Consider the following 27,595-nt stretch of genomic DNA (forward strand, 5'->3'; position numbering starts at 1 on the left):
TGAAGTGCGATATAAAATCCAGTAACATAACTCATAACATGAAACAGACACCTACAAATTAATGCTAGGTGTCCCTCACCTACCCTATTGCAGTACTGCCATTATTATTCACGTACAATTAACTCAAAATGTTTATGGCCTAACAACATTTGCCCGACTCAGTGTGTATGACATTTACAAAAATCAAGCAAGATGCCAGCAGTAGTCTTATTTGAGAAATAAGACTTTTTAGGAATAGGTAATGACTACAAACAAGATTAGTACTTTCCATGAATTTCATTTCAGATGAACCCCAATCTTATCTTCAGCACCGAAACTTGGTTCTCAGAAGACTTCAAGCCTATCGCTCACAAAGCATTCCCACTGGACTACTCATTCATCACCGACAACAGACCTTCCAGAGGAGGCAAATTAGCCATTCTGCACAAATCTCACATCTCTATTACCACCACTGAAACACAACCCAGCACAGTTAACTGCGAATCCCTCCTAGTCAAACTCTCTCTCTTGCCTACTTTCACACAGCTTCCTACTAGTCTACAGGCCCCCGGGCTATGACGGACACTTCGCCAACAGCCTATGCAACTCACTTGCAGCCATTCTAGTTAACCATCCAGCACTCATCCTACTGGGAGACTATCTGGTTCACCCCCCCCCCCCCCCCCCAACAACTCCATGACTCTACCCCTGGTCGACAGCCTAGAGGCACTCAACCTCACTCAGCATAACAGAGGACCAATACATACTGCTGGCGACACCCTCAATGCCATTTGAAGCTCTTCCGACCTCATCTCCATGTCCACCCAAAACCCCTCATCTGGGCAGACCACGCTACCATACCTTTCTCCATCCTCACACCACCGCCACGCCATCCTTTAGACCTACATGTCAGTTAAAGTGCTGGACCAAGGTCAAGGCCGTGCTAAGCACCCTCCCGTCTCTCCTGACCACAGCTAGACCCTTACCCATAGAGCTCTTCAACTCCTGGCTAAACGACTCCCTTATTCCCCTAACCCCCTCCAAGTCCACCCCCTTCCGCAAGGACCTACCCCCAAATGATTGACACCCCACATGAATACTCTAAACCCATAACCGCTCCCTTGAGCGCAAATGGCAAGCTTCCAGGAACCCACAAAGCAAATCAGTACTCGCCGATGTTATCGACCGGGGTACAAGAATGGTGAAGAAATTCTCGCTTATAGCCCTGGATGCCATGAATGCTTTTGACTGTATAGACTGGGGCTACTTGCAAAAGATTCTAGAGGCTTTTAGATGTGTGCAGGCCTTTTTTTGGATGGTTATCGCAAACTTCCAGACATAAGCGATGCGCATGGTGGTTAATGGGCGACTCTCTGCGCCATTCATATCAGAAGGGGCATGAGACAAGGCTGCCCCTCACCCCATTGATCTTTTCTATGGCAATGGAACCACTGGTGGCAGTGATACGTAAGGACAAAGAGATAGAGGGAGTAGGGTGTTCGTACAAAATAGCCTTATTCGCAGACGATTTACTGCTGTTCCAGCAGGATACATCTCACTAACTGTTAAGGGCGATGCAGGTTCTGGAGGACTTCGCAGGGGCATCGGGTTTCAGGATTAATTAAGCAAAATCTAATACATTGAATATATCGGAGGACCTGGGGAAACTGGAAGGATGGTGTAGGGAGTTCCCACTGAAATGGGCGATGGCAGACAGACTAACTGGGAATAAAGCGGATGGCAGACTACGGTAACCTATATAAGGCCAATATTACCCTGTTGTGGGTGGGATTAGTGGACGATCTCCAGAGATGGCAAAAACAAGATCTGACTTGGTTTGCCCGCATTGCAGCTATGAAAATGACATTGTTACCCAGACTTTTATACGTGGTAACTTCCCTACTGCTGGCGATTCCGGCCCCAATAGTGCAGTCATTGCAGAAAGAGATATTCTCCTTTATATGGCAAAAGAAGAATTCCAGGGACCCCAGATAAGTTCTTATGAGGGCCATGCCTTTGGGAGGGTTGGGAGATTCCGATATAGAAAGATATATTGTAGTAGTGCAAATAGGTCCAATGCTGCAATGGGCTCTGGAAGATAGCCCAAAGGGGGGGTGCATTTTGGAACAAGGGGTTACGTCCATAGCACAGAGTTTTAGCATTCCTGGGTAACTTGCCGCAAGTGGTATTGGGGTGGGGGCATCTTCTTAAAGGCAACCAAATGTGCCCTGCCGTATTGTAATCAGACATGGAGGTGAAGGGGTTATCTCCTGGATTGGTTCCCCATATTCTGCTGTGACATTTTAGCCCCATCTGCTCGGATTGGTTTTGGGAAGGCTCGGGTGATTTCCATGTTGACACTAGCAGACTTGTAAAAGGAGGGTTCCCCCTCTTGTTTGAAATAAATGAAGGTGAAATTCTAGTTGAGCGAGGGGGCGCGCTTTCATTATGTACAACTCATGCATTGGATATCACACAGAGGGGTTAGAGCGGCTGGCACCATGGGATTGGAAGTGACAATGAAGGAAGGGATCCCTCAAAGGAGTTTGAAGGCTTTCAAACAGAGGCCCCTGAAGATAAGCTGCCAAATATTGAAAAATGAGAAAGAGACCTGGGAATTACAATCTCTGCAGGTGTGGGATCAAATCTACAGGAGGGCTTAAAAGGCATTGAGGTGTTTCACAATCAGAGAAACCGCATATAAATTATGTTTCTGATGGTATCTCATGCCACAGAGGTTACACAATATACATAATCAATACTCACCTCTATGTTGGAGAAACTGTGGGGTGATAGGAGACCTACAGCATATGTGGTGGTCTTGCCCCAAAGCAAATCTTTTCTGGAATGAGATTTTGGGGCATAATAGGGATATTGTGAGGGTGCAATTGCCTTTATCCTCGATCACAGTACTGTTGGGGGCAGTGAAGGTGCGAGTGTATACAGCGAGTGGATCACAAGCAACCTTATTTACACAGATTATAACTGCTGCGTGGATGGTCCAAGTACACCAGTGGAAAACTGAAAGGGTAGCTTTATGGTGGGTGAGGTTATGAGGAGGGTTAGCAATGGAAAAGGTGTGTGCTTCGGAGGGTCTGGCTTCGGTTTCACAAGTGAGTAAAGGTCAGAGAACATCATAATTATAGACCATCATCGATAAATCACTTCTCAATACTGTAAGGGTATCGTCCTAGCACGAACACAAAGAGATAACCATGGTGAATGTTCAGATCTGACAGAATTTAAGATCCAGACCTGAAGATTTCTGTATTATGTAAAGCCAGCAGGAGACATTTGTTAACATTTGTTGCACTATGCCTATGAATAGAGAAAGTTTACACACACACAAAAATAAATACATTATAAAAAAACCAGAGTGTCATTTTCATTTGTGCAACAACTCAAAGCTACCATCTCCAAAAGGTGTTTTCAGACTCAATAAAATACCCTAGTTGGTTGCGTTTTATCATGCTAAAGGCACAGTAAACTGGGCCACGAAATGGATAGCGCTAGCATTGTGCTTGGCTTGCTATAGGCATGAATGACTGACGACCAGGAGCCATTAATCACAGTTTCATCACAAGGTGGAGACCAATGACTTCTGGTTGCTCCCTTATAAGGAAATCAAGACAGGTGGCACCCCAGATGGAACCCCTTTGAGATGACAGTGTTGCTAATATTTAACCTCATGCAGGTCATGGCAAAACGGATGGGCAAAAAATGGTCTTCCTAAAAGCATGTTAGAGACCGAGTACAGAAGATGGCTCACCATCAGGAAATGCAAATTGCCATCCATTGAAAGACAGCCGTGTTTGATTGACTGTGATTAACAAATTGTGATGCTCCAAATATAAGCTTTACTGTCGATATTGTGCAATTTGGTGGATCAGCAGCAGAAACAGAATTCACTTATCTAAAAACGTCAGCCAATGGAACCAATAGTGTGTATGCCACTCTCCTGATATGACAAACAATATCACCCATACCAGTTTCCTAAATTGGCTTTAACTCATTTTAAGGGGTCAAGAGTAAGACAGGGACACAGTGGCATGATACATTTTGGTTATAAACTTTGTCAAAATAATAAGAGAAGTTGGAGAAATCCGATCTATCCCCAACTCTAGGAGGGGTTTCCCTGCCTCAACAAGACCAAGGAACGTCTGTGTCAGGATGTTAAACAAAGCGTCTTCAGTCCTGTGTCCAAACTCCTAAACTGACCCTTACACTCTAAACTAAATACAAGGTGAAAATGGTGATTTCTCCGAGCTATAGACTTCTAGCTTTCTCTTGAAGTTTCAAACAAAAAGTTCTAAGGTGCAGAAAAATTAAGAAATAAAGTTCCACTAGGAAAGGGGCTTGCCTTCCCCTAGATTTCATCCAGTGGTTCCGATAGTATTTTATCACAGTTCCAAGCTGTTCAACAGGGAATAACTCTTCCCTTTTCCTCCTCAAAAGTACACAATTCTCTTGAATCACAACACAGTTCTCTTGAATCACAGCATAGTTCACAACATAGTTTTCTTGAATGCTTAAAGGGGTACAAGTCTTCCCTTTTCTGGTACACACTTTCATATATAGGGGTTTTGACTCCCTCGAGTTTTCTCAATTCTTTTCTTTTCCCTGGTAACTCTCCTGCCATGGTATTGTTCCTTGTTCCTGAAAAAGGGGAATGAACCTTCCCTTTTTATCCTTTATCTTCTTACCCCTGGTTTACTCGCCTGCAGGGTATCGTCACTTTCTTGATCGGGTGCGAGTCCCAGACTCAGTGTTTGCCTGGTTTTCTAACCTGCCAGGGTTGCCCGCTCTCTGTTCAGTTTCTCTTTTATCCAGCTCAGAACAATTATCCAATATTGGGTCAGCGACCCTTTCTTATTAACTCCACTACCTTTATTTAGGTTCTTATTCTCAACAATGTTCGAGGCTGTGATGGTTTCACTTTTCCTCAACAATGTGCATACCAGTAATAATTCTACTGCCTTTGCTTAGTATCTTTCTCTCAGTAATGTTCATAATAATTGCCCTTTACTCAGGCTCTTTCTCTCAACAGCATTCGTCTCAGTAATGATTTCACTGTCTTTACTTAGGCTCGCGAAGGACACGGTGTATGGCATTCGTCCAGAAGTGCCCGGTAACCCGCTCACTCTCCCTGGGCTTACCAGCTTTGTGCGAATTCTTCAGCGTTCCTCGCGTTTTACTGGTGTCTGCACTCCTGGTCCACTTACTGGCAGCGCGCCTTATGAGTTGTTCACTTTGTGTTTTGCCTTCCTCTGGGTTTGACAGCTCTGACTGCCCGAAACAGAAAACAGTGAACTTCTCCCGACCCGTCTCCTCTGCATACCGTGCCTGTTGGACTCTGCACTGCGCTGCGCTCCGCAGTCTGCTTGCCTTTGGCGTCCTCCACTGTGTCAGCATCTGTCAGGTGTCTCTCCAGTCTCTGGCTCTCTCCTTCTCCTTCTGCATCTGCATTCGGTTCACCCGTGTCCTTTTTAAATGTCTCCAGTCTTTCGATGCAGTTTCCAATGACTAGAATGCAGTGTTGGATTACCGTGTCCAGTCATCCTCATTACTCCATCCCTCTTCCCCGTCTCAGTACCAAAAAGGGCATGGAAAGGTAAATTAATTTCTGGGTTAGACATCCCTGGGAAGTCAGTCTCTAGATTACAATATCCATGTAGGAATGTTGCAATGGCACATGGTTGTCACTAAAGCTTATGACTGAAGGGGTGTCTTGACTCAGTCTTTTCCTGTCTCCCTGGAGCTTGTCGTCTCCCACGTGCTCCTCCCACAGATAGTTACCCGCTCGGTCAGAGTCAGGTAGCTTATGCCTTAGCCTGGCCAAGTTAGAGGCATCCTTGCAAGGAAACAGTGACAACGTTGTCAGATTAGTTACATACCCTTCCCCTTAAGACACTGATCTCTTTGTACCTCAAGGGAAAATGATTTAAGGGTTTTCTTTCTTTATGCTCCTGAAGGTCAAGAGACCAGCGCCTTAACTTACTGCCTTTTTTCAAAAGAAACAAGATATGATCTCTCCTATCTGTGGATTAGATGGTTCTCTTAAACCGAGCAGTTTACCGCTTTCAGTTCTCATTTTCACCCGGATTTTGGGCTACCTGTCAAACTGGGCAACATCAGTTCCTATAACTAATTGAGCCAGTAAATTGGGGATCACTGCCATTATAAGACAGCACTCTTTTCCCAAGGTGGTAACAGGGATTTGTGTCTGTGTGTGTTATTTAATATGGCCATGGACACAGCCTACTCTCATTTCCTAATCTGGGGAAGTAGTTCTGCTCTTATGGCAAACCTCTTACTTGTGCTGTCAAATTGGGCCCAAATGTTCCTTCCGTTAAAGGTAGCGGGCACTCTATATGTGGTGTTGTTCCCGGTATATAGGTAGATGGTGGCTCCCTCCCTCGTCTTAATATCGCTCCCGGGTTCCACAAAATCCTCGGTCTGGGCATAACAGACCTGGTCATAGGTCAACCTAATACTCTGTTTCCCCTTCCTTATATCATGTTTGTGGTTTTTGTCCGAAGGTAGGGCTAATGGTATAAGTATATTTGTAGGGCAATGTCTTACGACATGTCCATACTCTCCACAGGAGTAACATAACTTATTTTGGGTAGAGGATGAGGGACAGGGGATGTTACCTCTTCCTTTCTTCCCCCTTTCATTATAGCGTCCAAATCTGGTCTGTTCCCTTTGGACTTATCGGGTGTCTCCGATCCATGTAAACCAGGGAAGGGTGTCCCTGGGTTGAATGGCTCTTCCTCATCCCGTTCTAAAAGTCAATACCCCAGAGGAAAACCTATGGGATGATCTTGGGACTTCAGGGTTTCCACATTTTCCATTCACAAAGGGAACAAACGTTTCAGAGATATTCTTGTATTGGTAAATTTGACATTCTCCTACAAAGCCTCACCCTTGGTCCGATCATAATTAGCCTCTCTTTCTGAGGGATAGGAACATGTTTCTGGGGTTCTACTTTCTTCAGATGGATTTTCAGTGTGCTCTCAGGGTTCGTAAGGCAATCAGAACATAGACCGAAGCATGAAGAAAAGTTACAGTGGTACATGTTCGATTCAAAAAAAGGTAAGCAAAAAATATAAAACTGGGAAGGGTAGGTGCAATGGCAAAGTAAGCGTTGTGGCCAGATACACATCAGAAGTACACATTGAAGGTTTCCCCGACTACTGATGGATTGGATTTCAAGATTTTGGAAGAGAGCTGGATGTATGAACAATTCCTAAAATGTACTTCCACAGTAGAAGAATATGTACAACACAAAAAACAGTATGAATATTCCCTACCAAATTAAGCCTCTGCTCCGATTTCAGTTTTTAAAATTTGAGATGCCCTATAATAGACAGCAAATGCCCGATGACAACTAAAAAGTGGTAGCAGTACTCACCCAGAGAGCACAGCGTGATGTCCGCGGCAGTCCACCGACATAGCAGTTGCCTATCACAAAAAAGAAAACAGTGTCACATAGCAGACATGTCAACAAAGTCAATATGCTTCCATATAAAAAGGCACCCTTCTTCATGCACCTGTAATTTACCACTCCTCCTCCTTACAAAGCTAGTGCTAAATATTGCTTGGGTGTTACCCGGTACACTGTGCAAGGAAAACATTAATGATCTAGTTTTACTTCTCCATTTGTAGCTTCTCTGGCTGTTATGTTTCACAATGGCCAACTACGATATCCTATGCTTTAAAGTGTAGGCATAATACATGCAGGGAGTCAGTAGCCCTTGCTTTCTTTCCCCTGCATGTTGTAGAATGAATAGCAAATGGAGCAGACACTCATATACATAGGACTGTCTGAGCCAGGAGATATGGTATGATTGCAGCCCTATAGCTTCTTCCTTGTGCCGTTTAACCACCTGTACACTAGCATGTATTATTTTTGCAATCTATCCATAAAACATCAGTTTCTTTTTAGATAAAACATTCATTTACATATGATCAAGATGAACAATATTTTGCAGGCATCTTGCTAGTAGGACCTTTTTAGCTAGCCCCTTGGTAGTGCTGCATAGAGATTTCCATTTCATCGTGAAATTATGTCATCGAAGAGCAAGTTACTCACCCATGGTAACGTTCTTGCTACTGGATGTTCCTCCCACGTATTCCTTATCTTTGATATATCCATTTCCAGCTTGCTGCCTCTGAAATGTTTTTTTATTAGAGGGTGCTGCGCGTCGATGTCCCTCGAGTCGATGTCCATCGGAGGCCTCCATATCGACATCTACGTCATCACAGGCATAAATAGCTGCGCGCAGCGTCCGTTGCTCAGTTCCGTTCTGAAGTGTTAGGCTTGTCCAGGATGAGATGGTTACTACCCTTGAGGTAGCGCAGACTGCAACTACAAGGGATATTTTACTGCGGGGGAAGGATGGGAGGGGTGATGAGGAATACGTGGGGGGAACATCCAGTCGAAAGAACGTTACCATGGGTAAGTAACTTTTTCTTCCAATGGATTGTGTCCTCCCACGTATTCCTTATCTCTGATAGACTCCCAAAGCAGTAATGTATAGGAGGAGGGAGTCAAATTAGAGTGCTTTAAGTGTGCACAGAGTGCAATGCAACTTTACTGAATTTTGTTTCTTGGCTAGTGGAGGAATCCAAACTATAGAATTTTGTAAAGGTGTGTGCAGACGACCATATGACAGCTGCACAAATGTCTTTTATTGGAACTCCCCTTTGGAGAGCTGACGAAGCTGCGATGCCCCTGGCTGAATGAGCTCTTAGATGTTGAAGAGGGTCTTTATCTGCTAATTTATAGCATTCCAGCATTGTTCGGATAATCCATCTTGAGATGGTTTGTTTAGTGATGGCTGGGCCCAGCTTGTGATCTGTGTATCCCACAATCAATTGGTCTGTTTGTCTTAACTTTGCCAGTCTGCTAACACAGAAACTCAAAGCACTCTTTGGGTCAAGTCTGTGCAGCCTTTCTTCGTCTGTTCCAGGATGTGGAGGTGAGTAAAAGGAAGGAAGAGGATTTTCTTTGGGAAAGATGGTGTGATGAGGTTTGTAAGATAAAGCTTGTAGCTCACTCACTCTTCTAGCGGAAGTTATAGCCACTCGAAGGACAGCTTTGAGAGTAAGAAATCTTAATGGGCACGAATGGAGGGGTTCAAAGGGAGTACCATTTAGAAATATTAGAACTAGATTAAGCTCCCACAGGGGAACTTGGAAAGGAGTTGGAGGGTAGACAGTCAACCCTTTCAAAAATGTAATGACTAAAAGGCATCTTAAAATATGAGGGTTCTTCAGCTGCGTATTTAAAAATTGATAGCGCGTCTGGGTAACCCTTGATTGTGCCGACTTGTAGCCCTAGATTTGCTAAGTGTAGCAGGAAAGATAACACCATCGGTGTATTGCATGAAAAAGGATCACCATTCTTATCCCTACACCAGCTGCAGAATTTGTTTCAACGGCAGCAGTATAGTGATTTGGTTGCTGGCCGTCTCGCCGAAAGCAACACTTCCATTACGTCCCAATTTTTGTACCTCAGCCTTTCAGAAACCATGCATGAAGGCTGAGTTCTGATATCCGGATGGAGAACCTGACCCTCCTCTCGCGAGAGAAGATTCTCTCTTTCTGGAAGACGAATCGGAGGACAGATGGACATGTGTAGAAGATCCGGGTACCACGTTCTCCTGGCCCAGTCCGGAGACTGGAGGAAATGCCTATAGAAGTGGAAACTCCCAGTCCACCACAAACGCATCTCCTAGAGCTTCTCTCGCAGGAAATTCCCTGGAGCAGTACAGTTTGCATTTGCTGTTGAGACTCGTTGTGAACAGATCCACTTGAGGGGTTTCCGAAAGGGCGAAGATCTCTTGAAGAACTTCCTGAGCTAGTTCCCACTCGTGGGAGACTGTGCTCTACCTGCTCAGAGCATCCACTGTCGTGTTCTTCTCTCCAGGTAGGTGAACTGCCGACAGAGGGATTCCTTCTTGTATTGCCCAGAATCAGAGCTGCATTGCCTCTCTACAGAGTGGCAGTGACCCTACAACACCTCTTTTGTTGAGGTAGTGCATGGCCACTGTGTTGTCCGTCATTATCAGAACATTCTTTCCATGTACCGATGGCAGGAAAGCCTTCAGTGCTAGCCCGATTGCGCTCAGCTCCAATAGATTGATGTGTAGTTTGACTCCGATGGAGACCAACAACCGTTGATGGTTAAATCGTTGGCATGGGCTCCCCACCCCGTGAGTGAGGCGTCCGTCACTACTGTTATTTCCGGCCATGGTTGCCAAAAAGGTTCTCCTTTCAAGAGGTTTTCCCGACAGGCCCACCACTGAAGGTCCAGTGCGACTCTGTTCGGAATTTGTAGGAGATCTGACATCCTTCCTGAGAATTGTGACCACTGGGCGAGCCTCTGGCACTAGGAAAATGCAGGATGCCATGAGGCCGAGCAACCTCAAAAAAAAAAAAAAAAAAAATTGAAGGCCCGGAAGATGTTGGCCATTCTGAAATTTGGTCACCATCTGTAGACTGTCTTGAGCCATCATCTCTGGTGGCGAGACTTTTCCCAGGGATGTGTCCAGAACTGCTCCAATAAACTGGAGTTTCTGTGATGGTATCATATAGGACTTCTTGAAGTTGAGGGAGAAGCGCAGCTAGTGGAGGAAGTGGCAAACATAATCCAGATCCCGAGCTTGTTCCAGGGACACCGCTCTGATCAATCAGTCGTCCAGGTAGGAGTAGATATGAATCCCTCCTCTCCTGAGACTTGCTGCCACAACCGCTTAGCTTGGTGAAAACCCACGTGCGGAGGTCAGCCAAAATGGCAGAACCCGAAACTGATCGGGAGAGCTGCCGATGGCGAACCTCAGGTACTTTCTGTGCTTCAGATGGATAGGCACATGAAAGTAAGCATCCTGAAAGTCCAAAAATACTAACCAATCCTGAAGTTGGAGGGCCTGAAGGATCCAAGAAAGTGTAACCATCTTGAATTTGTCTTTCCTAAGGAATTTGTTCAATTCCCGCAAGTCCAAGATGGGTCTCATTCCTCAGTCCTGTTTCAGAATTAGAAAATATGGGGAGTACAAACCCTTGGTGCTCTCCGCTACAGGTACCAGTTCTAAAGCACCTTTCGCTAGCAGGTCCAAGATCTCCTGCATAAGGAGCGGGTCCGGAAACATCAAAAAGAGTTGTTACCCGGTGGATGACTCTGAGGTGTTTGTAGGAAAGGCAGGCAGTAACTTTGGGCAACTGTCTCCAGTGCCCAAGCATCTGAAGTAATAGCCTGCCATTCTGTCAGATGTTGAGTTAGCCTGCCTCCTACTGGTGCCTTATGCAGTAAGACCTCAGAGGGGTTTTGGGGTGGCTGAAGCAGATGCTGAGGGTAAGGCAGAACCTGCGGATGCAGACTTGGTACCTTTGCCCCGTCCACCATGGGTGCATCGTCTATGGCCCCTTTGAGCTGGCGGTCCTCTGCCTTTTCCGAATGCGGAGTAGTAGCGAAAGGACCTACGCCTCCACGGTGTACCTGTGGGGCGGTTTGGAGTGTCTCTAATTGTAGCTCCAAGGGATTTGTCTACTGCTTTGGAAGTTTGCAACTTCTCCAAACTGTCATCAGCTTTCTTACCAAATAGATGGGTGCCGTCAAAGGGCATATTCTGAAGTCTGGATTGCACATCAGGAGCAAATCTAGATTTCCACAACCACGCAAATCTGCGGATTGTGGTACTAGCTGCCATGGCTCTGCTGATGCTGTCAGAGTCCAGACCGGTCTGGAGGGACTAACATATTGCTTCCCTCCCATCCTTGATAATGCTCAAGAAACCATCTCTCTCCTCTCCTTCAGGGAGATGGTCAGCTGCCATTGAAGCATACTCCCAAAGGGTGTGGCTGATTCTTGCCAGCGTGCATGTGGCGTTAGTAGACTTAAGTGCCATGCTGCATGCCGAGAAGACCTTCTTGGCCATGGCATGAAATTATTTGTCGTCACAATCCTGTGGGATTGTGGGGTATGCCGACTGTCTGCCTGATGAAGTTGCAGCTTAGACTACTAAAATCTCTGGAGTCATATAGAATGTCCGTTAGGTAATCTTGGTCGTACGTGGATGTGGGCCTAGACCACCCATGTACTCCATTAACCTGTTCATAAGTGACCTATAGTTTCCTTCTGCATGGTCACCAGGTTCCGGTTTACTGAAGACTACCTCTGGGGAGGTATCAATACCACTTGCCTCCTGTAAGGATTCTTGCAAATTCTTTAGTCTGACCTCCTCTGGTATGAATTCCTCTGGTACAGGTGGTCTTACAGATTCTAAACCAAAAGGCCTTTCTGAATCCAAGTCTTCCCCTTCTTCATATATGCAAGATAAAGTTCTGAAATAATCAGAACGTGGGAGAGGTGTGTAGCCTTTTTCAAGTGATCAAGGGGCGATATTAGTCATTACCGGCTGAGAAAGTCTTGAAATTGTCAAAGTAGACATCATAGTTCTCGATGGAATTGTAAAAGGCGTCGATTTACTCGAGATTGGCCTCGATGTTGAGGAATTCAAGGTTTCCTTCGATGTCGCCGATAGGGCAGACAGTGGTCTCGACGTTCTCGAAGGACACTTTGACGGCTCAGGCGATGTCGAAGGAGTGGGCGCACGAGTCAGTAACTTCTCTCCTTCCACCGATAACGCAGTTTTCAACTTCGAGGATAATGTTGACTTCTTTTTACGTCGAGGAGGCTTTTTCTCTACTCGAGGGTTCATGACGCTCTCGAGGAGTAGGTTTTTATTTTTATTGGGTTTTCTACCCGGGGTAATCACCTGTAGTTATCTCTGAGGGGGGCAAGGCTGAGTTCCCGAAGACCCTTAACTGAACTCCTCCCACCAAGCCGGGGAGCTGTACTTGTTGAAGTATGTAACTTTTTCAGGTGAACTGGAGGATGAAGATCAGGGCAATCTATGGCGCCTCTTATTGTGTCTCGACGAAGATGAGTGGTGTGATCCACTTCGAGACCTCGAATGGGAGTGCTTTCTTTTTCGATGAGGAGATGTGGTCTCGACTCGTCAGAGGTAAATTTTGAAGGGTTAATAGATTTTACAGTCCTCCTACCTCTCTCCGGCTTCCCTCTGCACTCCCTCAAGGCTTTCGCCGTCATCGATAGGCATTCTTCACATTCAGAACACGGGTGCTCTGCCCCGAGGCACCATAAACAGATCCTGTGGGGATCAGTCAGGGACATCTTAGTCCCACAATCCGGCATTTTTTTTAAACCAGATTGGGGTGCCAAAGGAGCAGACGAAGATGGCATTGTGGATGGAAGAATTTGATGTCTTTTCTTCATGAAAAATTCAAAGATTTTGGTTGAAGAACCGAGCGTTACGTTCCCAAAGCTCATGAAGCGCGGAAAAACGGAACTGAGCAATAGATGCTGCGCGCAGCAATTTATGCCTGTGATGACTGAGATCGATACGGAGGCCTCCGATGGACATCGACTCGAGAGACATGGGCACGCAGCACCCTCTATTGAAATTTTTTTTAGGAGGCAGCAAGCTGGAAATGGATATATCAAAGATAAAGAAAAGGTGGGGGGGACACAATCCATTTGAAATGCGCTCACTGGGATGAACGCATATCCTTTGATTTACAGGAAGATTAAAAACATGTCCGATGAAAATGTGTGTCATTGTGAATACGTATAAACCATGGACCCAACCAGGGGCAAAAAATATAAGTTACTTGCTATTAGTCAAGCATATCTCATGCCCCCTCGGTTATCCACATACATACAGCATACTATTTCATACATGGCAGTGCCATACAGAGTCAATTATCACTAGCCAATGGTTAGTGGCTAGTGCACATTTTGAGGTAGGAGAATAGATAGTATTATGTGACAGCTATATTGGTGCCCCAAAAAATATCAAGGAAGCCAACACATTACAAGAATTGTATTACATTTTGACAACATTAAAAGGTGATGCTGTAACTGATACCTCCTAAACACTAATGCACTATCAATGTGAGTACTACCATTTTAGTTTTGACTCCTGTTGGTGCAACTGGCATTATTTGATAGCAGGCTATTGCACTTGCAATCAGAGCTTCCGGCAAAGTCTCAAATAAGCACCAAAAAGAGCAACTCTTTGCTTCTCATGCAAAGACAGGGCAGGGTTGTAGATTTTTTTTAAAAAATCTGCTTATCCAAGAATAATAGGTTTGGCAAATCCTCTTGTCCTGTTAAAAAAATAATCTACTCGTCACTCCATGGCTTCAAGTTATAAAATATGGTCCCCAGACAAAACATGCTATTATAATATTTGACAATTGTAAAATACCAGACAGATACATGCTTAGAAACGAATGCAACACCACATGTTCAGCTGTTCTGTACACTGCCCTTCTTCCCAGCAGTACCAACTTTAGCTCCTTGCTTTCACTCTTCCTCCATACTACTTAGGCATTTTCTTTACTCTCTTTATCTTGCTTGCTATGACTTTCACCGCTCCGGTTCACAGCTCTTCCCGTTCCACAGTACCTTCCTATTTCCCTCGTTCTCAAAACCCCAATAATCATATCTGGATGTCCCACACCACTTTTCCTCCTTTTCGGTACAATGGGCAACTCAGTGCCCGCTCTGTATCTAATACAACTTATTCTCTCCTGGACACCTTTTCTGCCTTAATCTTCACTTTCTCTGTCTGACTGAAGCCTGGATCTCACCATCTGACACCGTCAGCCCTGCCTCCTTTTTCTCTCCATCTCCCCACATCTCTCTTTCCCATGCCACATAGGACAATGGCGGCACTGGCATTATCTTCCACTCCTCCTTTATCCCTGTCTCCTATCCTCTCCTCCCTCATTTCTCTTGTTTGTATATCACTTTGCTGCATTCCCTAAACCCTACCCCATCACCTTTCTCATCATCTACTGCCCTGCTGGCTCCCCATCCCTTTTCTGTGTTGAACTTCACTTACTTTGTCCTCATTGCGTCCCCTCTTGTTCTCTTTCTGCTTAGTAATTTCAACCAGTCTATCTAATATTCACACAGTTCTTTTCTTCCTCTCCTCCAATCTTACAATCTTATTCAATACTCATCTCCTCCTCACATCTTGATCTTATTTTCTCTTCCAGTCCATCTCTTTAACTTACTACAGGTCCTCATTGTTCCGATTGCACCGCCTCCTTCCTCCCCTTCTATACCGCCCACTCTCCTGTTTGTACCGGTCATAATCCCAAGGCCTTTAATACTCCTTCCCTTATCTCTTCGTTAACCAGTTCCCTTACCTTCTCTCCCTCAACCTTTCCTCACTGCCCTCCAATGACGCTCTCGTTCTTAATTCTATGCTCAATTCCACCCTTCATGCCCTTTAACCTCCCACCCTTTCTCCCCATCCAGCCAACCTACCCAACCCTGGCTTACACATCATATCCATTTTCTACATACCTCTCACCGTTGTGCAGAGCATCGATGGCAAAAAATCCTGTTCTTCTTATGGCTACCTGTTACTGTCGTCTCTTTACTCTTATGACTCTGCCGTCTATGCGGCTAAAAAGCACTACTTCTAGAGTTATTCATCAAATCCCCATCATCTTTTTCTAACTTTTATATCGCCTCATCTCCCCCCCTGCTTTGTCCTCCGATCTTTCCTCATTTTACCTTGCTAATAATTTTTCCAGAATGAAAAGAGTAAGTCCTAGATTTAAGGACCCTTGTGCCCCCTGCACACAACTATACTGAAAAACAATCAATTATAGACAACAGTGTCGATGACATTTTAAGAAAAAGTTACAGAAGGCAGTAGTATCAAATACACCAACATTTTAATCAAAACAATATTTTCATCCAGCATTGGATTCAGAGCTCTACGCGCTTCGGGTAAACAGCATTCATCAGGAGTGAATTATGTACATCATATTTTCAGAATCCTATTATCATCGTCATCATCATCATCTATAAGACAAAAAGGATATTAAAAAAATATTTATCTTATCCTCAATTTGCCTATCAATAGATACTCATGAATGATTACTCTTTACCATGGGAGAATGTAATTCTAACATACCTAACTATCTATTGATAGCCTAATTGAGCATAAGATAGATCATTTTTTTAATATCATGTATCAAGTTACTTACTGACACAGACACTTGCATCAAGATAGATGCAGACCATACATCTATGATAGGATCCTTAAATAAGGACGTACGTGACAAAGCATTGGAAAACGAATACATGAACACTAAAATTACATCCTTTCTGCGCAAGGAGTTACCAACAACACCCATCTTTTACTGTCTACCAAAGATCCATAAGGACCTAAAAGAACCCTCAGCCATGGTAGCAGGAACTGATAGTATCTTTGACCCCTTAGCTGTCTCTCTCTATTGTCAGGACTTAGGGGTCACCCTCAGTTGTGGGAGTCTGAAGCAGAATCTCACCTAAGTGTACTATACAGGTGAGACTAAGATTCAAATTAAAGAGCAAAAAAAACACACCAGGTACAAACGCCAGGCTGTAAATGCAAGAAAATGGTTTTAGTATGGATACACCCAAAGGAGATATTGAATCCCAGTATTTCTAATGGTGTAGAGCGGGTGGCCAAAAAACTCTGCTGTTCCGTTTGGTATTCTGAAGAAAAACCAATATTGTAACAGATGCAGCAAGAGGCCTACTTAAACAACTACCCTATAGTAATATGCTCACCTAGTACCTATAGGAAGGCTGTTTGTAAAACAAAACTGTAGAATCCAGGTGGATGAATCAGGTAGCACAACGAAAACGGGGAAGGGAAGTTAGTAGGATTAGAAGGACCTACCATCGGGCGGCAAGAGGACGGTCTAACAACAAGGAGTAATGTACATGGTTATTCAATGCAGCATAGCGTCCAAAATCCACTAAGCAAAGCTCCAAGTCCCCACAGTGTTCTAGATAAAAATCCAGGAAACAATCAAGGCAGAAAAGGTTGCAAGGGAAATCCTAAAAACGCAGTCCAGAGATCAGAAAAGTTTTGTTACCAGGAGGTCAGCAATGCAGGGTACAAAAACGGGATCCAATAAGGTCTAGTCAGAAAAACGGGTCAGGAATCAAACTGATTTTTAACAGAAACTAGGAATAAAGACCAGGAGACTTACTTTAATAAGAAGCACCAGCACCATGGAAGGGAATCTCTCTGTCGATCGCCAGAGCAGGAAGCTATGGAGCTCTTCACGTCGGGTATCCATGGCAACACAGGACACTAGACGGAGTGGCCACGTAGAAGCAAACACACTGTGTATGCCACTGCTGCTGGAGCAACCACCTGGCAACCGCCAAGCAAACTGGCGGGGGAGCGGAGCACAACAGCGTTTGGGCTGCCGATTGGACACTCCCCTGCGTATCCTGACATTCATAAAGTTCTCCAACCCATCTTACAAAAGACCTCCAAGTACTTGCGAGACACATGCAATTTTCTCAAAAGCATTAGAGAACTGGCTACACTCCAAGTAAACTGCACGCTCGTTTATTTCGATGTGCAGAATTTATACACATCGATCCCACATATGGATTTTATTTTGAAGTATGAAGTCACATATGGAAGGTCTGGAAGCACTAGAATGGGCCCCTTTATGAGAAGAACACTGCAAAGCTGCTTGTTCTTGAACTTTCTAAGATCATTTTGCACAATACTTTATTTAGGTTACAACACCCAATTCTACCTACTGTACCTCCATGGGGTCAGCGATGACCCCCGTATATGCCAACATATTCATATTCCATCTTGAATACACACGTCTTACAACATGAACAGTGGTCACCTAAACTTGTAATATGCAATATGGAGGAGGTACATCAAAGTTATTTTTGCAATATGGATGGGCGAGAAAGATGAACCGAGTTCCTACAATACCTTAACTCAATACATCCACGTATAAAATTCACGATGGAAACTGATCACCCAAAATTACATTTTCTCGATGTAAAGATTGAGATAGTTGTGAATGGTGCTTCAACTAATATCTTTCGCAAAACGACTGACGCCAATAACACCTTACACTACTGCAGCCACCACCCTAGACACCTTAAGGATAACTTGCCCTATAGCCAATTCCTAAGATTGAAAAGAACAATCTCAGAGGAGACCACCTTTGAACTAGAATGCGACAAATTGGCAGAAAGATACCACCAGAGGGGTTATCCTGCTGAAGTCATCAGGACGGCAAGACTTTAGGCACACCAACAAGAACGTGAGGGTTTTTTAACCCCTAAATCCAAGAACACAGACACACCATTTTTATACTCCATGAAATATTCCAGCCAGAGTCACCATGTGACCAGACTACTGAAGAAAAACTGGAGACTTATTCAACTTGACCCTCAGATGAATAAACTCTTCCTCAATTCACCTATGATCGCCTACAAGAGGGGCAGAAATGTCTGCAATCAGCTGGTAAAAGCAGAAAAACGAACCAATCAAAACAAAATGTCCTACACAAATGTAAAAATTGCACTTTTCCATGTCCAAGTTGCAAAAACCAACAATATTACGAAAAGCACATATGTAAGAAACACACATTCAGGTGCCAAGATCAAACTCGGGGACTTTGCCACCTGCAATACCAGCTGTGTCTTCTATGAACTGAGCTGCCCATGTTGGATTTCTACGTGTGCCAAACCATCAGGCATGCAAAAGAGAGGTGGAAAGAACATAAAAGTAACATGCATACACAAAACATCAAATCATCAGTCGTTAAACATTTTACGGACAAAAGACACACAGGAGCCCAATTACATTATATAATACTTGAGGTGGTAGGCAGACCCCAGACGGGTGGTTATCTGAATAAGAAACGAACTCAATGAGAACTAACATGGATAGACAAACATGACTCTCTACGACCCACAGAGATGAATGAAGAGTTTTACCTGGAGCCTTTCTATGAGATCTATCTTTGAACTCATTATGATATATGTACCACTGTCCTACTTTGGAGCGTTTGTATGAAATCCATCTGTAGTTAATGTTAGCCATGTACCATTGTCCTACTATAATTTATGTTTTGCGAATAAGGAGGATCAAGATTATATGGCTAATGAGCACGCTCTAGAGGTAGTGAGAGAGGATCACACCCAATGTAATACATTGAGCCATTTGTGCATAACTACCACCTGCTAACGTCTTTCTCAAGGAAGATGCTAGGTATAGTGATAGATGCTTACATCTGATATATTGTATTGAGATATTTGTGTTATATAACTGCCACCTGTTAATGTTTTTCTCAATTGAGACTGAACATGGGAATGTAGCCCTTCATACAACCGGATTTATACAATCATGGATAAAATATGCATGGAGCTCAGTTTGAGCCGGGCTTGTGGACTTGAGATTTTGTCTACACATTATGCCCTTTTTGGCATATGATCAGCTTATTAACATTTTGTGGATATGGATACTCTGGGTCTGTCCCCGTCCCCGGGTATCGGTGTGTGAATAGCTATGGGAATGAAATCGGTATAAGTTAATTTCCTTTAGACTTAATGACCATTATACGTCACATGGCACACATTACATATGGTGGCCATTTTCAAAACGCTGGCTCCCACTGAGCGAGATCCGGCATTCTGAAACTAAACTCAATTTCAGGTAAGGCCACTGAGCATCTGCTAATATGAAAGATTTATGGGCCCCCTGAGGCCCTACACCATGTGAATAGTCCATGACTGATACCCTTCTATCTGCATACATTTCTCACTTACCTGACATCCCTGAATGACACATTTCTATACTCTATTTTTACTGTATATAGAGACTCCACTACTTGGCTAACCTAGTAAAGGATTCTAACCACTGATGTGGTGATCAACTGTGAAGATATATATACTACATAGTTTGACCCCGATTTAAGGATATAATATAGGTCCCTATACAGAATCTAATCTCCCTTTGTGTTCTTTTCAGTTTTTTAGTGTCAACATTTGACCTTGCACCCCTCGTGAGTTTGTAGAGTAGGAGCCAAGTACCCCCATCTCAATCACCTAGCCCATATTGCCTATATGGTGGGAGCCAGAGTATGAGACACGTGCAGAGCCATTGAAACTACAGACGCCAACAAGAATCATGGTGGCAAGGTTCTCATTGAGAAAACCATAGCTGAATGCGAGACAATGTGATGATCGTTCGAATGGAAAGCTGAAAGAAACAGGACAAATAATCGAACGAAAAGAATGACGAAAAATAGAACATAGCTGACGTGTATAAAAGAGATGCAGAGATGAGCGAATGCAGACAATTCTATAAGGCATCAAGAAAGTATTAAAGATGAGTGTCATTTTGGGATCAATATGAAGCTCATGCAACAAGATAGATGAAAATGTTAATTACACGTGTACATGTGTACAGATGCAACGAAACGCAAGCAGACGAAGTATTCTTGAGGCTAGCTTTATAGTGAATAGATTGCGGCATGCGCCAATATATACATATGAGTCAGAAAAGAATGGATGTTTCCACTACGTACAATAGCAGAGCTTAGCAAAAGTAGTAAGGCCGCTTTTCCAGTATGTCGCAGTTTGAAAAATAAGTGAAATTGCAGGCAAATCTCAGAAAGGCGAGGCTGGATGAGCCAAGAAGCCAAGGCTGTATCAGGCTGGGGTGAGCAGAAGTTGGTTACAAATTGTGTGAAAGAATGAAGCTTCTATTCAGAAGGCATGGACGAAAACAAAAAGACGTCAGGGGTCTAATAGAAAATAGTATTTTTAATACACTAGAAGTTCAATTTCATGGTCTTCAGTCACGTGGGGGAGAAGAAGTTGGAAGGGCAGGATGATCACACCTAGGCACGAGAGCCTTCACTCCCCTGAATTTCCCAGAGCAAAGAACACCCCCACGGACAAGTTCAAAGTCATAATTGACAGCAGACCTCTCAGGTGATGGATGGATATGCTAATTGGTAGGAAGGAAGCTATGGTTAAGACGAGCTCACCAGCACCTGGCCGCTTAGCCTGTGTGCTGCTAACTTAGGAGGAAAAGTACTGACAGAGGTTACAAGCCAACCAATGATAAGGGACCGCACGATCAAGGGTCCTATAGTTATTTAGCCAATAAAACGTTGCATATTTAGTGACGTTCATAGTGACCTGTTTGAAGGGAGGGCTTAGTTGCCCCACCTGATGTTAAGAAGCTCATCGCTTTATTTGACTGCCTAAACGAGTATGGATCATATACTTAGATGTTTTCTTAGACCCCATCACACTTGCCACTAGGTTTTTGTATTTTGCCATGTAGGATGACATTAGTAATATGCAAGTTAACGTCACCTATGACGATTTTCTGTTATGTAAACAAGCTTTTTTATAAAATGCATCGAGAGATTTTGCGCTGAGAAGTCAGTTTATGTCCATTGTATGCCCGGTTTTATATAATTGATATTAAAACGGATATCCTTTTGCCAACTACCTGAGTTGTTTCGATTATTGATGTTTGAATCATTTCTGCATCCCCATCCATCTTTAGGGTATTGCTAGCTCATCTTAAAGGGCTGGAAGCTCCAGTTGAAGTGTCCTCCATTTTTTACCTGTAAGAATAAGGCCACTAGAAAAGTGGGCTTTTAATACAATAACATCCAGGTGAATGATTACTCTACCATAGGAGAATGTATTTCTAACATACCCAACTATCTATTGATAGATCATTTTTTGAATAACATTTTTGTCTAATAGAGGATGAAAATAAGATCCTGGAACTATGATGGCTATAATTTGCTTCTGATGAAGGGTGTTTACCAGAAACGAGTTTTAATAAAAAATTCAGTGTATTTGATTTTCCTGCCTTCTGTAACTTTCTTAAAATGTTACCGACATTGTCTATAATTTACTGTTTTTCAGTAGAGTGGTATGCAGGGGAGCACAAGGGTCCTTAAGTCTAGGACTCTTACTCTCTACATTTTGTATTATTTGGCCTTGTGCCAGAGTGGTTTCTTTTCCCTCTGCACCCCAAGTTTATGTAACATATATTACCTTTGATCTTGCATATTGCTCTTGCATAGTTGTGCACCTTTAGATAATCGAGAACCCATTTACTAATTTCTCCAGTAAAGTTATCCAGTTACGTCACTCTCACGCCCCCTAACCACCCCATCCTCCATGCCAACCCCTTATCCTTCCCGGCTTTTATATTTTTTCTTGTCCCTATCTGATTCTGATACTGCACATTTCATTTTCTTACTAGTGCCCATCCCACTGCCTGCTCTGCTGACCTACTCTTACCCCCAAAGTCTCTCCTCTTCTCATCCCCATCCAGACTGCCCTATTTCATATGTTAACGTTACCAGTACACATATTGAATTCAGCCGGCTTGCGCAGGTCTTGCAGTCAGACACTAGCTTCCAGCCTTGTCGGCAACAATGTTCGATAGGTGTCTCGTGTTGCCGTGTCAGGACGAGTCTCTAGTTCTATTTGGCGTGTTTCTGTCCGCCAACCAACACGAGGGCCGTCACTCGTTCATCTCGTAGGTTCCTCTGGATTGTCAGGTAGTGGCATGTTTCTTTCCACAAAAGTGACTGCTTCTTCCGGGAATGTAAAAAGTATGTTTTATTATTGTAATGCATCCGCAATGTGGCAGAGTAAAGCATTGAGTAGGGTACATAGGGAATTGCAGAGTTATTTGTTGTATACCCTAGGGATTGGTGGAGTTGCGCTGTGGGTCTATCTATGGACGCAGGCTGCTCCTCCCCATCGTCCCAGTTTACCGGTCTGTGGTATTCGCACACACTGTGAAGCTGCATTTTCCCGGGGAGGGGCCGGCAAGTGTCACTGTGCTCCCACTGGTCTGCAGTTCGGGGTCTCCCAACCTTAGGGTGGATTGCCCCCGCCTCGTCCCGTTCGGCACAAGCTGTCGAGTGGTCCGCCGGGTTTACTAAATATCTTAACCTTTGGTTGCTGCTTCCAGTTCTTGTCCTCTGTGTTCTCAATCAGGACTGCGCACTACTTCCTTCTTTCGTTCTCAGTCGCCTGGGAGATTTGTGTGTCCTGATGGAGCGATTGAATTATCAGGTGCTCGGCAGAAGGCCCCAGCCGGATCCCCTGGAGGCCGTTCAACTGATATGCGCAGTTCCTCAGCAGGAGTCGTCTGCGAAAGCGTGACGCTTCCCTCACCATAGGCCATCTCGCGCTGTGCCAAAAAACTGATCACATCTCTTGTTCTTGTCCAATCCTCACGATTTTTGGACACAGCATGCTCCGGACCTTCAGACACCTTTTTGTTCAGTTTGATCAAAAACCAGTAATTATCCAGCAAGTATCTCACCCAGGACCGGGGTACACCACTGGAGCTCACACACGAGGCTACATTCAGCAACATGCGCAACAGCACCCCCCCACCAGACTGTCATATTTAACTCTTCCTTTTGTTCTTCTACATCCCTTCATTCTTCCCAACTAGTTTTCCTATTCTGAAAAAGAACAAGACCAGGAAGTACAGCTGGCATCTGGTGGGGCAGGTGTCAACGGTACACAGGCGCGTCCCTAGTTAATAACACAGGCAGGGAGGCACGCTGGCTACCGTGGTACCATCCTTGACTCCAGAAGCAAGACAAGCCAACGGGTTCAGCACAGCCGGTGAGTCGGAGGAAGCTGATAGCAAACCGAACTGTGTTGCACCCAAGGTTGCAACTGGCAACATTAGACAAACGCAAGGAACTTGGGAACAAAGAACGTGTGTTGTTTGAACTTTTGGGAAAACCCAGAGAAGTGCCAGCTGCAGAGTGATTAGGCACCGCAAGAGTGCTCATTTGAAGTCCTCTCACTGGGTCCTTTTGTTTTGTGTTGAAACTACAAGCACCAGAAGGCCCCAGGACAGGGCGGCGTGGGGTGTCAGAGTGTTCCTACAAGGGTCACATCAAATCCTTTGTACAATCGAAAATCTCTGACCCATTGCCTAAAGAAATATAGGGAAAGGGAACCCCGCTTTTGATGAGATGAGTAAATCATGAACTGCATTAGAAAAAGTAAAGTGAACATTGGGTTACAATGGCTATGTGAACCCTATGGAGGGATGTCGAGGGAAAATCTAAGAGAAGTAAATCCGACATCGAGATAAAAGCAAAGTAGACTGCTAAATTGGCAAATGTGAACCCGGTTGAGGGATGCCTGCGAATCGGGTGAGGCATGATACACCTGAGAACATTTTGTTAAAATTGCGAGTGAAAGGCCGTAGTGAACAGACGTAGGGAGGCTCATGTATTGTGAACTAAGTCAAGTGTTAATCCGACAGAGGGATGCCGAAAGAAAGCTAGGGGAAGGGAAACCTTGCTTTCTGATGAGCTAAAGCAAAACATGAACTATGTTAAAAAACTCATGATGAACTATGTTAAAGAAGAGCGTAGTGAACCCGATGGAGGGATGCCCACTCTGCAAGGAGGATCAGAGCATGGCGGAGGGAGATCCGAGGGACGAAGAGCAATTGCCCAAGGCCACCAAAGGAACTTTTGTTTGTTTGCTGTTTTTGATACAGCAGACCTAAAGCAAGAGACTTTGTAGATAGAGACTTGGCCCCTGAAGGTTCTGATATCGTTGAATGGAATTGTAAATCTCATGCTGGAGAGGCCGAGGAGGGTGCTCTGCTCGTAAGTTCCACCTTGCCCCGTGCTTAAAACATGGCGAAGGGAGACCGAGCCATATCATCCTGACTGATCATTTTGGGAACACTTTCTTTTCTAGTGAACAATATCCCACACTCTTTTATAACTTACTGGTAAGGATTGGCAATCTTTTTTTTTTAGTATAGGCCCTTTTTATTTGTCAAGATTCTACTAGGATTGCCTTATTATTTGATGGTTGTAGCTTGCTCCCATATTAGCGTTAGGTTTAGATTAGATGATTTTTCTCACCCATTCATACAGTTTAATAAACACCCTTGAACTGTGATCACTTGCGTCTGGCTTTACTGTTGACATCATGAGTTCCTTACAGCTCCCACATGACTTCTATTCTTCAACAGCTTCATTGGCTTCCTTTCGAGAAGCGTGCGCTGTTTAAGTTTCTCTACACTGTGCACAGAGCCTTCTAGAAACAAAAGGGGCAGAGTATCTTCAGATTAAATGTTGTCCTTACGTTCTCTCTAGAGCACTGCGCTCTCAATCTACCTTGTCTATCCAAATCCCAAGCATAAAGTTCTCCTGTATTGGTGGTCGAGCCTTTCTGGTGGCTCAAGCACAGGCATGGAATTCTCTTTCACAGCGCTACCGTAATACAGAGATTCAATCTTTCCTTTCACTGTGAAAACTTTTTTATTATAGTTTCCCGGTTCTGTCAGTATGACTGTGCACTACTCATGGTATAGTCTCCAGAGTCTGTCTTGGCAGGATAGCTCAGGGGCAACGTGCTCGCCTTGGAAGCAAGACTACATGGAGCCCACAGGTTCGATTCCCTGGGGTGCGTACTTAGAAACCTCTGGGTTTTAAGCACATTATAAATAACCTATCTTATAATATAGTGCCACGGGCGACCATTGCGCTTTATAAGTGCTGTTCACATAACAGAACATTGTTCCTGGGCTTTAATCATACGAGTCTGATACCAAGGATCTAATGGCGGTCATGTGCTCCTTAAGTCGGGGTGCCGTTTGTGAGAGTGAGTTAGGAGCCTCTTCCCTTTCCTCCCAGGTTTCTCTTAGCATGTAGAAGACATCCTGAGCTTCCTGCCCATAAAGCAGTTCAAATGGAGAAAACCCAGTGGAGCACTGAGGTGTTTTCCTGATGGCAAGTGAGACCCAAGGAACCATCTGGCCCCAGTTCTTCCCGTCCTGATATATCAGTTTCCATAGAATGGTTTTGAGAGTTTTATTAAACCATTCCACAAGACCATCGGTTTGGGGGTGGTACACAGATGTGCGCAAAGTTGTTCTTTGCAATAATTCCTTAACTTCCCCCATACGTTTACTCATGAAATTAGTGCCTTGATCTGGTAATCTCTCTATTGGAAAACCAACAGGAGTGAAGAAAGGGAGCAGATGTTTTAAAATCTGTTGTGTTGTATTAGTTCTCATGGGAAAGGTCTCATGGTAGCAGTCCACTATCACTAGTCCATATTTTGTACCCATTTTAAAAAGGTCAGAGGGGACCAATTATATCCACCACGATCCTCAATAACGGGTAAGAGGTTTAATGCAGCTGGTGGCGGTAGGCAAGTACTAGTTCGCTGGCAGATTTCACAGGCCTGGACAAAGGTCTTGATGGCTCCATGAATTCCCGGTCAGTAGAATTTATTGCCTATGTGGGCCTGGGTTTGGGTCATCCATAGATGTACTCCTGTTAGGTAAGATTGGGCTATTTTGACAACTACTTGCTTGTAGTTCCTGTCAACCACCAACTGAGTTTTTGTTAAGCCTTCAGCGGCAGTGTCCCCTCTATATACCAACCCATGTTTTAGGAAAAATAAAGGTCCGCCTTTTCTCCCCGACCCTCGGAATCAGGTTTTACCTGCAAAAAGGCTTCAGCTAAGAGAGGGTTGTTCCTCTGGGCAAAAGCTAAATCAGGCAGGGTGTCAGGTTCTTCTTCATTGTGTTTACAGGGTAGAGAAAGGTGGGTGTTTCATCTGCCTCCCTGAAACCAAAAGTACCCCTGTATGTCTCTACTTTTTCAAGCTCTACCTCAAACCTGGGAAACATTGCCCTCTCAAGTATCCCTTGGGCGATCTTATCCCCTGGTTGGACCTGAAAAGCATCTTTCCCATGATTCTGCAATAATACTTTTATGTCTCCCAGATAGCCTGGATTAATAACGCCAGCCAGGTCATCTATCTATCCCAAACCTCCAGGCGAGTCCTGACTAGGGTGCCAGTCGTACATAGGCTCTGGGGGGTGGTATGATCACTAGGTCTGTGGGTATTAGCCTTCTTTCCCTGGGATGAATAGTGTATTTCCTACTACTACAGACATCAAAACCAATGGAGCCTTTTGTGGCTACCATGGGACATGATGCTCTGTCACTTAGTCTCTCATACTTCAGGTTACCCCAATCTGTATCGGTTGAGCTGCATGTGAGACAGGCATGGTAGGAAGAGATAACACAGACAACAGATTTCGAGTATCAAGAGTGTTTTATTTCAATATCAGGGGGGTGTAAGGCCTAATTTGCCCTATGACTAAGGTAGGGAATTCTCCTTCCTAAAAGGAAACTAAGGGAAGCATTTGTCTTTAAGTCCGAATCAAAGGTCTGTCTGTGTCAAAAACCTATGCTTGCCCTCACATCTAAAAATAACATATTGGGGGATTTCTCTTAGCCAACCAAATAGTGTTCAAAAGAAAAGGTCTTGATGTCTCCATGAATGTCAGTTCAAAGTTCTCCTTGAGTTCACTATCCCAAATTCAACATAGCTTCAATAGTTGCTTGTTTCAACCATGTTCCACCATATCTTGGGGTTCCTTTCCTCAAGTTCAATACAGTACTGCTCACACAAAAAGGAGCTATTGAGGTTCCCTTGACCAAGACAGCGTTTCTAGTTCTTTCAATTCTCAGGGTTCCCTTTCCCAATATTACACTGCCACACTTATTCTGATCAATTGTTTCACAGTTCTTCGTGGGTCATTTCCAATGTCCTTTACTTCTCAAAATGTAGGGCTCTCTGGTCAAGGCGCAGTTATCAGACCACACGGTCCACCCATTACAGGTCACGTAACCA

General features: G+C 44.2%; 1 protein-coding gene across 5 annotated transcripts in view; it reads right to left on the reverse strand.

Annotated features, from left to right (window-relative positions):
• The window catches only part of WDR59 (WD repeat domain 59), a 1,538,892-nt gene that overhangs the window by 1,394,470 nt on the left and 116,827 nt on the right, over window positions 1-27,595 (reverse strand). For all 5 annotated transcript variants that reach the window (XM_069604207.1, XM_069604197.1, XM_069604168.1 and 2 more), the window contains exon 2: window positions 7,394-7,443. In XM_069604207.1, coding sequence (XP_069460308.1) covers window positions 7,394-7,443 — 50 coding nt within the window. The remainder of the gene's footprint in view (window positions 1-7,393; window positions 7,444-27,595) is intronic.

Source organism: Ambystoma mexicanum, chromosome 1p, assembly GCF_040938575.1.
Source record: "Ambystoma mexicanum isolate Mex_15411 chromosome 1p, UKY_AmexF1_1, whole genome shotgun sequence".
Taxonomy (NCBI): domain Eukaryota; kingdom Metazoa; phylum Chordata; class Amphibia; order Caudata; family Ambystomatidae; genus Ambystoma; species Ambystoma mexicanum.